At 40.7% G+C, this 14,616-nt stretch overlaps 1 protein-coding gene across 7 annotated transcripts in view; it reads right to left on the reverse strand.

Moving 5' to 3' along the window:
- The window catches only part of XPO4 (exportin 4), a 169,049-nt gene that overhangs the window by 68,837 nt on the left and 85,596 nt on the right, over positions 1 to 14,616 (reverse strand). For all 7 annotated transcript variants that reach the window (XM_039534405.1, XM_039534432.1, XM_039534423.1 and 4 more), the window contains 2 exons: positions 10,625 to 10,741; positions 9,658 to 9,811 (listed from right to left, as the gene is read on the reverse strand). In XM_039534405.1, coding sequence (XP_039390339.1) covers positions 9,658 to 9,811; positions 10,625 to 10,741 — 271 coding nt within the window. The remainder of the gene's footprint in view (positions 1 to 9,657; positions 9,812 to 10,624; positions 10,742 to 14,616) is intronic.

Consider the following 14,616-nt stretch of genomic DNA (forward strand, 5'->3'; position numbering starts at 1 on the left):
GCTGAAAGTCTTTTAAAATCAAAAACAAGATTATTCAATGAACAGTCTTAAATTGTGCTGAGAAGTATAATAATGAAGAAATGTCATTCATGCCATGACATCCAATAAGGCAAATGTATTTCCTGGTGCTTTTGCTGGAAGAGAACCAGGGCCGGCTTTATGAAGGGCAGGGCCCGATTTGAATACCCGGCAAAGGTCCGGGGCTTCGGCAGCAGAGGGAGAGGTCCACTCTGGGTCTTCCGCAGCACCAAAGGACCCCCCGCCGCCGAAATCCCGGACCGCCACCGAAATGCCACCGAAGCCCCGGACTGCCGTCGGGTAAGTAAAAAAAAAAAATTTAAAAAGGCGCCTAAGGCGTGGGGCCCGATTCCAGGGAATCGGGCGAATCGGCCTAAAGCCAGCCCTGAAGACAACAATCGCAGATCACACTGAAGTATTGTTTTGGAAGGGTTCATTTAGCTTACATTGGTTCCCCTCATCCCAATTTATGTATGTACCCACCAACTTCATGATGGGCATAGTTTTACAGCTTACAGAAATAAAACCATGTTTTCAAACATGGGCAATCACTGGGAAATTAAAATGATTTTCAAATTATATATGCTTTAAGTATACTTACAATTATGCACATTTTTATTGACATACTATTATTGAATATCTGCACAACATACAATAGGTGGCGTTAACCTCCAGATCTACACATAGGTCAGCCGCCTCTGCAGCATAGCCAACTTCTAAGACTCCCCTGTGAAAGGCACTCTGTAGGTCTAGAGTCCCTGAGCAGTGAATGGACAGGATATGAACTGCTGCCCCTCTGACCCTCAAGAGGTGGGGCTTTATTATCTTTTCCACAAAACCTCTCCATGGGTCTGAGGGCAGCCATTGGCTATTAGAGCAAGTGTTGTAGCTCAGGGCCTTCTGCAGATCCACCAGGTTTGGTGGTGGGCCCCCACAGCCTATTCCAGGTGAAAGCAAACCCTGCCTCTTCCCAACAGAACAATAGGGGAGTAGTTCACAATCAATGCTTTGATTTTCTCTGACAGACTTCTCCCACTGGTGTTTCTGCTGAAGAGGATGATCTGGTGCATTATGAGGCATTTGTTTCAAAGGTCATTTTAATCAAGCTTTAGGACTTGTTTGGAGAAAAAGCGTTTCAAGTACAATAGAAGTACTCCTATACATATGTTTTACCAACAATTAAAAATTTTAAATAAAATCTAACAGCTGGAAGGTTTTTTTTGTTTGTTTGTTTTTAAATAATGGAGCTATACCTATCTCCTAGAACTGGAAGGAACCCCAAAGGGTCATCAAGTACAGCCCCCTGCCTTCACTAGCAGGACCAAGTACTGATTTTGTCCCAGATCCCTAAGTGGTTCCCTCAAGGACTGAACTCACAACCCTGTGTTTAGCATAGCAGGCCAATGCTCAAACCACTGAGCTATCCCTCCCCCTAATTCTGCTGTACAATGTTGTAATGCCAGTATACTGATTATATTTAGAGTTTAAAGACTGTTTCTGGTTTGCAACTATGCCAAGCACATGGCCAGGATCTGAAAACAACTCACTAACACTGATACACAGACGGACTGGAACTGGTCCCTATAGGAAAGGGACTCTCAGTCTATAAGGGATCTTACAAACCCTCATCAGTCCCTACAGGATAAGCCTTTCATGTCTGACTTTTTTGGGGAGGTGAGGTTTGGGTAATAAAATGAGGAAAGCCCATGCTTGAATGCTTAGCATCTTCTGCTAAAAAATCAGCCTACACTTTTAAATACTAAACTTTCTCCAGGGCAACATAATTAACTGTTAAGAGGAAGGCTCAATTACCTTGCAGTTGAGGCACTGGACTAAGACTCAGAACATCTAGGTTCTGTTCCCAGCTTTGCCACAGACTTCTTGTGTGCCAGTCACTTATAGCCTAGTTTTCAGAGGTGCCAAAACTGGAGTTGTGTGCACTCAGCACCTTGAAAAGTCAGGTCTTTAATCTCTTTGTCTCACTTCCTTTTTTTTTTTTAAATGGGGATAAAACTACTTCCTTACCTCCCAGAGGCACTGCAAGATCTATTAAGGTTTGCAAGGGGCTCAGCTACTACACTGCAAATCAGAACTACTAACTGTGATATGTAACCTATCATTTAAATCAGCTTCTGTACCAGATGACTAGAGGATAGCTAATGCAACGCCAATTTCTTTAAAAGGCTCCAGAGGTAATCCCGGCAATTACAGGCCAGTAAGCCTAACTTCAGTACTAGGCAAATTGGTTGAAACGGTAGTAAAGAACAGAATTATCAGACACATAGATGAACGTGATTTGTTGGCGAAGAGTGAACATGGTTTTTGTAAAGGGAAACCATGCCTCACAAATCTACTAGAATTCTCTGAGGGGGTGAACAAGCATGTGGACAAGGGGGATCCAGTGGATATAGTGTACTAGATTTTCAGAAAGCCTTTGACAAGGTCCCTTACCAAAGGCTCTCAAGCAAAGTAAGCTATCATGGGATAAGAAGGAAGGTCCTCATGGATCAATAACTGGGGTAGGAATAAATGGTCAGTTTTCGGAACGGAGAGAGGTAAATAGTGGCGTCCTCCAGAGGTCTGTACTGGGACCAGTACTGTTCAATATAAATGTTCTGGAAAAAGGGGTTAACAGTGAGGTGGCAAAGTTTGCAGAGGATACAAAACTTCTCAAGACAGTTAAGTCCAAAGCACACTGTGAAGAGTTACAAAGAGATCTCACTAAACTGGGTGACTGAGAAACAAAATGGCAGATGCCCATTGGAAAACAAAATCACAACTTTACATATAAAGCAATCGGGTCTAAATTAGCTGTTACCATTCAAGAAAGAGATCTTGCAGTCATTGTGGAGAGTTCTCTGAAAACATCCACTCAATCTACAAAGGCAGTCAAAAAAAGCTAACAGAATATAGGGAATCATTAGGAAAGGGATAGGTAAGATGGGAGAAAATATCATACTGCCTCTATATAAATCCATGGTACGCCCACATCTTGAATACTGCGTGCAGATGTGGTCGCCACATCTCAAAAAAGATATACTGGAATTGGAAAAGTATCAGAGGGGTAGCCGTGTTAGTCTGGATCTGTAAAAGCAGCAAAGAATCCTGACTTTTTGCAGCATGAGCTTTCGTGGGTGAATACCCACTTCTTCGGATGCAAGTCTATTCACCCACGAAAGCTCATGCTGCAAAACGTCAGTTAGTCTATAAGGTGCCACAGGATTCTTTGCTGCTGGAATTGGAAAAGGTTCAGAAAAGGGGAACAAAAATAATTAGGGGTATAGAACAGCTTCCATATGAGAACCAATTAAGAAGACTGACTTTTCATCTTGGAAAAAAGACGACTAAGGGGGGCATATGATAGAGGTCTATAAAATCATGACTGGTGTGGAGAAAGTAAATAAGGAAGTGTTATTTACTCCTTCTCATTACACAAGAACTAAGGGTCACCAAATGAAATTAATAGGTAGCAGGTTTAAAACAAACAAAAGTAAATATTTCTTCACACAATGCAGTTAACCTGTGGAACTCTTTGCCAGATGATGTTGTGAAGGCCAAGACTATAACAGGGTTCAAAAAAGAATTAGATAAATCCATGGAGGAGAGGTCCATCAATGGCTATTAATCAGGATGGGCAGGGATGCAAAACCATGCACTGAAGTGACACTAGCTTCTGTTTGCCAGAAGCTGGGAATGGGCAACAGAGGATGGATCACTTGATGATTACCTGTTCTGTTCATTCCCTCTAAAGCACCTGCCATTGGCCAGTCAGAAGATAGGATACTAGGCTAGATGGACCATTGGTCTGACCCAGTATGGCCATTCTTATGTCCTAGGTCTTATATAGTTTGCAAGAAAATGTCTAGGAAAACCCAAGTGATGAAGCACTAATTATGGTTGAGTTCAGTTTCAATATGGTGTTTAAGTTTTGTTTAGTTATCTTTAAAATTCATGAAATCTGAACCCCCTTTCTCACACTCTGCTCAGTATGTCTTGAGACGTTATTAATAGGATTAACACTTAAGTTGAACACAGGACCATAGACCACATGCCTTACTCAAAAGTACTTAGCCCCTCAAAAAGCAGTTCTAACTGCATGGTTTCAGTGCAGAAGTCTGGTCAGCTTTTACCCAAGGGTGCTGAGATTGTCAGCCTCTTATTTTTATGACCACTTCGGCACTTCCTTGCATCCACCCTCTGTAGCACTGGTTGAACTCTCTTTACAGCCCAGCAATTCAATCTGACATAATCTGCTTGGCTTTTATTTATTTATATCTTTTTTTAACTTTTTTTTTTTTTTTTTTTTTTAGGAATTTACATTTAAACACAGGACTGTACTGTATTTGCTCTTTTTTTCCCCTGTCTATTCTGCTGCCTGATTGCGTATTTCCCATTCCAAATGAGGTATGGTTGACCAGTCGGTTCATAACTCTGAGGTTCTACTGTATATCAAAGACCATGTCAACATGCTTCCACTTACACCATGCTCAGCGCAAACTTGAGCTTAACATCTTTGTGAATGGTTAGTGGTTGGCACACGATTCAAAGTCAGTGTATCTAGGGGTAGCCCTACATTGCACACTTACATACAAATACCATCTCACTAAAATAGCTCAAAAGATCAAAAGCAAAATTGTCTCCTGAACAAAGTTGTATGGCCCACCTGGGGAGTCAATGCACGAACTCTATATAGTTCAGTGCTTACTCTTTGCTAAGCAATTGGAGAACACTGTGCCCCAGTTTGGTTAAACTCTGCCCACACTATATTAGCGGACACACAACTGAATCATGTCATTATCACAAGCATGTTGAAGCCAACAAAACTTGTATGGTTACTAGTCCTAGCAAATGTTCCTCCACCTAACACTCGGTGTCTGAATGCAGTTAACAAACCAATCACCAAAGTACATCAAATGCCACACTAAGCTCTGTTCAGGGATATATGGGATGTACCCCACCACTGACTGCAAAGCAGAAATCCTACCAGGACTGTTTTGCACACTTTCCATCCAGTTGACATCATCAGTTCACTGTGCCAGACCAAATGGGAGAGAGCCTCTGCCACTACCAGGAACTCTGCATCATCATCAAGCTGTATGACTGGCTACCTGGCCTTGGACTCCCAGCTGCCTCTGGAGTCAGCTTAACAGGTTCAGGTATGGGATAGTTCACTGTACCAAGACCAATCATGGACAGGGCATACAGGAGAATGCTGCACACACGTTGAATGGTTGCTCTTTTCATGCTGGGCATCCTGGAGATCTTCTTAAGCTGAAAACAACTGATTCAGAGACCATGGACTGGCTCACGATGATTTAGCGGGGTGGGAGGGGGTGTTTTTAAACCAGGCCTTACTTGTCTTGCCCACATACAATAGCTGTATTTACATATGGCCTCTTCTCTTCCTCTGATAGTCAGGAACTCTTATGGTGGTTTCTTCTAGACAATGTTCTCTAGAGCATTCCATTTGGTTCTCTGACTGCTCTGTTAGACTTAGTGATAGATGTTTCCAACTTGGGTTGAAGTCTGCCATTTAAGTTGTTTGGGTGCTAAAGCCTCCTTTAAAAGGTCTTACCATGGCTCAAGAAATAAAAAACACTGAATAGATTCAAGGAGAATGCCCCTCACTTGTGCATTTAAGGCAATAGGCATGCTGAACCATTGAAGACATAAGGCAGATTCTCAGTTGGTGTAAACTGCCATGGTTCCATTGAAGGCAACTATGACAATCTGCATCAGCTAAATAGCTGCACCTTTATGCTACTAAAAAGCAGCAGCAGTCTTAACCCATCTCAACATTCACTATGGAAGAGACCCAAGCCCTCCAGAGGTGCAGACCTTTACCCTAAAACAAAACAAAAAAAATAGCACTAAAAGAATCATTACCATAAAACTACTACCTAAACTATTGTTAAAACTTTAAACTAAACCTATTAACTACCAGGGGCGGCTCTAAACATTTCGCCGCCCCAAGCACGGCGTCATGCCGCAGGGGGCGCTCTGCCGGTTGCTGGTCCCGCGGCTCCGGTGGACCTCCCACAGGCATGCCTGCAGAGGGTCCTCTTGTCCCGCGGCTTTGGTGGACCTCCCAAAGCCGCAGGACCAGCGGACCCTCCGCAGGCATGCCGCCGAAGGCTGCCTGCCTGCCGCCCTCTCGGCGACTGGCAGAGCGCCCCCCCCGCGGCATGCCGCCCCAAGCACGCGCTTGGCATGCTGGGGCCTGGAGCCGCCCCTGTTAACTACAACTTATAAAAATCTATGCCTTAATGAGTCTGAAGTTCCATGGCTGAATTTGCTAACAAAGAAATTAATACAATGCGGGGGGGAGGGGGGGAAGGGGACAGGGCGACAAAAATCTTATGCTGTCTGTTCAGAAACTTTTGGATCTGTGGAAAGTCACAAAGTCAGGCCCCTAATGATTTTACTGTTGTCAGTGGTTTCATAACTTGCAACTAAAAGCATGTGACTTACTGTAGAGAAATCAGGAGAATCTGCAGAGAAAATTTCATGAGAGAGATGGGTTAAAGGGGACCATGAAGAACAGCTTACTTGCATATGTCAAGGTACACATGGGCCAATGGTATATAGCTCTGAAATGGGATGTTTTAGATACAATATGTGGCTCCTAGAGTGGGAATCAGCAGAGGCAAATTTATGAAAAATATGGATATACAGCACAATACTAGTCCTGAGTTATCCAGTCTCCCCAAAGGTCAATTTAAAAATGAAGAAAAAAAAAGTGATCAGAATCAGCTTGATCCAAGTAAACAAAACAATGATGTACAGTACCAAAAAAAACAATGCTACAGAAGCCAACATACCACTGCAGACTGTCATACATTCTTAGCACAAAATAGGAATTCTGTTATCATAATTTACAATTAGCACTGCCAAGAAAGGTCTCAAGCATTTATAAACACTAGGTGAACTACTGTGTATATAGTATTCATGGAGGAAATGGATAAAAATAACAATTGATAGATTGTCTGCATGTTATAAAGTGAGATGGAAGAAGCTGCATCCCTCAAACCAGCTCTTCCTATCACTAGTATTACAGTTTAAATATGATGCTGCCATGTGCCATCTGTGACATACAGATGCTTCATGTGAGAAACTGTATTTAGCTAAGCAAAATAGTGAGCATCTTATTACAGTATGAACACTCTTAGGCAGTGACTAAAAGTAACTTGTCTTAATACAATTCTTAAGAGATTACACTAAATTATATGACCCTTGAAGATTAAAATTCTGTTTGATTAGTACTGAGTTCATCACATTTTTGCCACTTCTTTTAAAGATACAATAATCATTTAACTAGATAGAACAGATATCTACTGCAAATTAAACTTCACTCTGTCCTTGACGAACATAGGAATAACCAACAGTGTATTTTGCCAAGGGAAGTACAAAACACTATGGCAAAATCCACACACAACTGATGATTGTACAAGTCCATTTCTGAGGTCTGCTAACTGTCTGAGAATGAAGAGAACATCTGCTACACACATTTTAAAATTTCATTTAATGCATTTTGATGTATTAAAAGTGCACTCACATTCAGGTCTAACAACTGGGAACCAAATGTCCAAGACCTATGGCCAACTGTCACATTTTTGAAAATTAAAGATTAAGAAATTACACTGGTGGAATTATTTAATGTTTTCTTAATGAAATGTAATTAATTCTGATACTAAATATGTTTTTCATATAAAAATTTAATGCCCAGAAGAGGAAAAAAAAAGACAATTCTCTCTTCCATTTGATTATAAAAATACCATCTACGAGCTACTATATCTTGAAAGTATCCAAGTGACTGAAAATATTGCTATTACTAATGCAGTGATAAGGCCTGATTACCTGTTTCAATTAACACCTATTTACTGGCACAGAAAAAGCCATTTTCTGATTACATACAGCTAAAAATGTAAGCTAGGTCACTAATTTAATTCTCCAATTTTCTTTGCATCAGTGTAGTTGCTCCAGTGTAACTGCATCATTTCAAACCCACAGCGTAGATGCACAACACTCATGTAAATTATGACTTGCACTGGTACAGCATACCCCAGTTTCCAACTGTGGTATTCATCTCCACTAGGGTCTTGTACTGAGGTAAAGCTACACCAGTGGGGAAACTCTCAACACAAGACAGCATAAAGGTGTACCTCTTCTGTGGACACTGTCAAATTGCAACAGGTGATCCCAAAAGATATCCAATATTCTGCAAATCCCAAAATTTCCTAACACAACCTCAGCCCATTCAGCAGTTAGCCTTCAAAATCAGTCTTCAAAGCCCTTGGACCAACCTCATCTCTGGATTAACTTCACTGACTTTATCTGAGTTACACCAGGGCTGAATATGGCCCATTAATCCAGCCTGAATTCAGTGGTTTTCAACTGAACTGCAAATGGATGTTCTCTTTTAAATCATGGTACTTTCCCTATAACTTTAGAAGTCATAATATGAACTCAGCCTTCCAGACAAGACCTTAAGAATGTCCACTTTCAAGCATGGAAATCTCACTTTTACTATCTATTGTATGATAGGTACAAACATCCCAGAAATCAGGGCCAAAACAACCCCGACAACATGTTTTGATCACCCACAACCAACAATATTTCTGGGAGTGAAATAAAGTCCTTGCAGAGGATTCAGGTATAACATCTGAGTTTTTTTTGTAGTGTGTGTCATTCGATGCAAATGGATTTGAAAGGATTTAAAACAGCTTTGTGAGTCAGGGATAAAAGTCACCCCTGGCAGTGAAGCTTTGCCATTTAACTCTTTGTTGGATAAATGCAAAATGCAGTTTACCATATCTACACTGATTTTCTATATCTCTCTCTCTATATAGGCATCTCTATTCCTCTCTTTTCTCATTCCTTCTCCCTCCCTCAATGCCTCTTCCCTGCATTATAGTCCCTCCTTTCTTCTTTACTCTCTTAATCGCTTCCCACTTCTTTGGGATCCCAAGTTCAGCAACCTGTCACACAGAGGAATGAGGGGCTAAGGGACCGTCTTAAGGCAACCTGTAGGTTGTCAGGAGGACGGGGTAGTGTTAAAGGTGCAGTCTGTTCTCCCTGCCTTCTGACAAATGCTTTTTCTTGGTGGGATCCTAAAACGCTTTTCTCCTGCTCATGGAAAAAGTAGTACAGGACTTCTCTTCTAGCTCCCAAAGAAGCCAGAGAGGGGGTAATTCTTCGATGGTGTTAGTTCTACATCATCCTCTCCTTTTCTTGGTGGAGAGAAGTAGGTGACAGATCTACAGTGAAAACAAGAGCTCTGATCTATCCCTACTGGTTCTGCCAAGTCTCACATTAAAGCAGTAGATGAAAGTTACCACTCTGCACCATCCCGACATCTGCCAGACAGTCCAGAAGCCCATAACTAGCTGCTGCTTCTATGAGCTAATTTTAACCTTGTGACAAATACTCAACTTTAAAGAGAAAACAGCAACAACAACTTGAATACATAGTAAATATGAGCAAGTATGGGAGTGACCAGTAGAGTGCATAGCAAGGTCTAAATTACCCCCACTTGAAAAAAAAATTTCTCTAAATGTTACATTTTTCAAAGGCTCCAGTTATCAAGTACAGGCGAAGTTAATTAGCTGAAGCAAAGGTTCAAAAACATTAAAAGGATATAATTTGGAGGAAGAAAGTTCCAGCTTAAGACCTGATTGGCTAGTGCAAGATAACGCTGAAACACTGAAGACATCTGAGCATTGAGGTTTTCACGTCTGCTGAATTCCTGTAGTACCTCTACTGTTAGCATGAAGATCTGCCGAAGGTCATCCTCCTAGTGTTAGGAAGAATGCACGTACTATTAATGGAGTCTCCCATTCATGAAGTAAGAAGTTCTTGATCAGGCAAATAGTGAGAAATAATAAAATTAAATTTTATTTACAAAATCTGAGATTCTTGCATTAACTTAGAACATTTCTAACATTTTTAACAGAAACAAGGCCTTTACCTAAACAATGTAACACTTTAAAAAAAAAGCTTAAATCTTATTCATTATAAATATTAGTCATTAAGAGAAAAAACTGGTAATACATTTTTCTAACAACTGGTAGAGGAGGAGGGATTTGGTCTTTGGCATGGAAGAAGTTGATATGCTATTCCACAACAGTCACAGAACTTAAAGCTATGCCTTCACAAAAACGTTTATCCATAGCCAAACAATACATCTGAGACAACCAGACCGCACCATCTGCAATAATATTTTTAAATGCATGGCTTTCCTTGGCTTTTAACCAAAGCTATATTTAAGACTATCATAGTTCCAAAGAGTATTAGTTTTATTTGCTATTGGTAGACAGGGAATTAAGATTCCTACTGTGTATAGATTCATAGATCTACATTCATAAAATGAACAAAAAATGCATTACACTTTTTGAAACAAATATCCCTAAAATTACTAAAATATTTACTAAACAAGGAATTAATACATACTTTGTATGTATTTAATATTAATTTATAATATATAGGAGTCTTTTGCACATACCAAAAAGGTTAATGCATTTGTTGGTGCATGACAGTTTTCCTTTATTAACATTTCTATTTATCAGAAATATAGTTAGCATATGTTACTTTTTTTTTTTTTTTTTACCTGAAATATTCGTTTGCAGTTACCATGGAACTCCATGCTTAGTCCAATGTTGCTGGTTTTACTTGAACTTGAGAACTCACTCAACAAAGCCGTTAAAATGGAACAGGCCAAAGTTTGCTATATAAGAAATAATATAAATGAAAAGTTGTTCAATAAGGTAATACTGCTTAAGATGCAGTTTAAGTTATCTTATTAAAATATTTCTATGGACTTCAGTTACTGCAGTCTTCTTATGACACAAACTAGAGCAGTAGCTCAAGCTTTCCTTAGATTCTGGAGCACTTAAAGTAAAGCTCCTTGGATGACCCATCTCTCCCTGTGCAGATTACACACCTTCTCCGAGGGAACTTTAGTAATTGGGTAACATGAAAAGTAATATTACGGTATTAACACAGGATGAAAACAAATTTGCTTTAAGACATTCATGTTTCTGCTTGGTTAGCTCAACCCATTTTCTATACATGCTGTTTAGTTCCTTCTCAGAGCTTAAGGCTTTACATTCGTTAGGGGTACGTCTACCCTATGGTGCCTATGCTGGCTTAGCTATGTCAGCATAGCCCTAGTGTAGGCTCAGCCTACACATACAGGAGTTTGTTGGTTTAAGAACACCATCTCCCTGAATGATGTTAGTTATGTCAACAAAAGCCCTCTTCCATCAACATAGGCCCATCTCCGTTGAGGTTTCTGTTGGTATGGGGTGTTTTGCTTTTTATTTCCAAGCTATGCCAACATAGCTTTTAAGTGCGTACTAAGCCTACTACTAGCGAAGGTTCAGCTTCCTGTTGCCTCTATTTGTCTAATTTATCCAGGTCACTTTGCAGTTTGCTTTGACCCTCCTTTGTGTTTTTTACTTTCCAATGCTGGTATCTGATCATAATTAAATTTATAGCAAAGAGACAGAGAATGAGATATAGCTAGTCAAAAAAGCACCTCCAAAGTCCAAGCTCCCTCTCCCATCTCTTAAAAAAAAGTCCAGAACTGGGACAGAATTGGCAGAAAGTATCACTGCTTGAAGACTGACAGATGATTCCCTACTGACAGAAGTAGATATTCAAGCCACAACTACAGTTCATGACACACAGAAAGCTTGCAGGACAGCAGAAAACATATTAGTCATTATATTGAGGTAGCTTCCAAAGGCTCTAATCAGATTGGGCCCTGGTTGTTCTTTTCTCACTCACAAAATGTAAGATAAGAGTCAATACTTCAACAGTTTTTAATAGATGAGCTACTTAAAAGAGGTGTGTTATCCTAAAATACAAGTCAGGGCCACACTCTTCTTTGCTGAAATATGCTGCAAAAACAATTGATTTTTGCAAAAAGCAAGCTTTACTCTTGATACCAAAGTCCATTAATCATCTTTTTCAGTTCTCATTTCCCCTATATTTTACCATGATTGATCACCACACCAGGGGCGGCTCCAGGCACCAAGCGCGTGGCCATGAGCGCCTGCCGGTTGCCATGAGGGCAGAAGTCAGGCTGCCTTCGGCGGCATGCCTGCAGGAGGTCCGCCGGTCCTGTGGCCTCGGCGGCAATTCAGCGGTGGGTAGGCCGAAGGCGTGGGACCGGCAGATCTCCTGCAGGCATGCTGCCGAAAGTTGCCTGCCTGCCATGCTTGGGGCGGCAAAATACATAGAGCCGCCCCTGCACCACACACAAAAGGAAAGAAAACATCTTGTACTGGGGAAGTTAATTACATTTCACAAAAGTTCAACATATTACACAGGAAACATAACAGACACCTTGTATTAATTAAATGAAAATATTTTTGCTTAATAGATGTACCCAACACAGTTACAACTTCAAAGTTACTGGCCTTACTCCTAGACTGTTTGGAGCCAAGGTGCCACGGATGGACAGAGGGACAGGAATTGTTAAAGGGTCATACATGCCGGCAAGTGTCCAGGGGTTAAATGGAAATATGCACACTACCTCTGAACACCCGAAAGATTAAAGTTGAGATACTATTTATGCAAGCTCATACAACAGCTGAAAGCAGTGCCATACACCCACCAACTGCAACATCTTTGTTCAGAAATGCCTCTGATGTCAGTACCTTGACCCTACAGACAACTAGTTATCTTAGCCAGTACACATTAAATTAAAATTCTTACTTGCTAAATAAATCCCAGGCAGATCAAGCAAACATGGTTGTTTCATGCATCTTTGCGGACAATTGCCTACAGTACATTAAAAATGTACTTTATGTCAGCTTACTGTAATTTATTGCTAAATTCAAATATTTCTATTTCAGTTCAAAGTAATTCTTTTAATGTCAATTCTACTTGACTATCTTTTTCACTATTGATAAATTGTGAAGGTTGCGTCTTTGCCACTGTCAAACAAAAAATCAAAACCTCCAATTGCTAGAACAGCAGTGTAGTCTCTCTACTTGTCAACCCTATATTATACAATAATTCAGCTGTCTCCTAAATGATTCAGCAGTTTTAAAAATCTTAAGGCTCTCTGTAGTTACTGCTGGGACTGTTGGGCTGTATTTTTTTTAAATTCAGAATTGAATCAATATGAAAATTAATCAAAGCAAGCACTTCCATTTTGAATCAAACATCAAAACTATGAGAACACTATATAAAAACTAGTTATTTGAAAAAGTTGAAAATAATTTTTAAAGTTTGACTGAGCCACTGTTCTACAGTTAAGGATTTTTCATGCCATTGCAAGATATATTTTTTAAAGAATAATTCAGAGTTGCCAGAGGATGCTATACATTTTTGTATGCTATACTGATAATGCCTATTCCAGACTTCCATAAATACTTGTAGGCTCTAGGAAGCACTGATGCAAAGACAGCTTTAATGGCAATTACTTTAATTCCATATATGATAAGCATGCTATATCGTTTTTGTGCTACAACAGCATACAAATTAAGTCATCTCTGCTTTATCATACAAAGATCTGATAACCCTCCCAATAGATTTACTACACAAAACAACCTACGACAACTAGAGCAATGATACAAGTTGGCACCATTTACAAAGCCAAAATGCAAGAGTGTATAATGGGAGTAAAGAAATAGGAAAGGGGGAGGGGGAGAGATTTGGTACCTACTGTGGTAATAAGAAACGTCCAAGATTATTCTAATTGAAAGAATAAAGTTACTTTCACCTTCCTTTTTTTCAGTTTTACTCTGTGCATTTGACAGCACTTTGTGCACTGTCAGTTTCATTGGCCTGGTCTACACTACGCGTTTAAACCGGTTTTAGGAGCGTTAAACCGATTTAACGCCACACCCGTCCACACTAAGAGGCCCTTTATATCGATATAAAGGGCTTTTTAAACCGGTTTCTGTACTCCTCCCCAACGAGAGGAGTAGCGCTAATATCGGTATTACCATATCAGATTAGGGTTAGTGTGGCCGCAAATCGACAGTATTGGCCTCCGGGCGGTATCCCATGGTGCACCACTGACTGCTCTGGACAGCAATCAGAACTCGGATGCAGTGGCCAGGTAGACAGGAAAAGCCCCGCGAACTTTTGAATATCATTTCCTGTTTGCCCAGCGTGGAGCTCCGATCAGCACGGGTGGCGATGCAGTCCGAAATCAAAATCCAAAAAGAGCTCCAGCATGGACCGTATGGATGTGATCGCTGTGTGGGCAGGCAAACCTGTTCTATCAGAGCTCCGTTACAGAAGACGAAATTCCAAAGCACTTTTAAAAAAATCTCCAGACAGAGGCCACAGCAGGGACTCAGTACACTGCTGCGTGACAAAAGTAACGGAAAGCCAAAGAATCAAATGGACGCTCATGGAGGGAGGGAGGGGGGACTGAGGACTCAAGCTATCCCACAGTTCCTGCAGTCTATGAAAATCATTTGCATTCTTGGCTGAGGGCCCAATGCCTGTAGTGTCAAACACATTGTCCGCGATGGTTCAGGGCATAGCTCGTCAATTTACCCCCCTCATCCACCCCCAGAAGTAAAAGGGAAAAAAATCCTCTCTTGACTCTTTTAAATGTCACCCTATGTTTACTGA

The sequence above is a fragment of the Mauremys reevesii genome, linkage group 1, assembly GCF_016161935.1.
Source record: "Mauremys reevesii isolate NIE-2019 linkage group 1, ASM1616193v1, whole genome shotgun sequence".
In the NCBI taxonomy this organism is placed as follows: domain Eukaryota; kingdom Metazoa; phylum Chordata; order Testudines; family Geoemydidae; genus Mauremys; species Mauremys reevesii.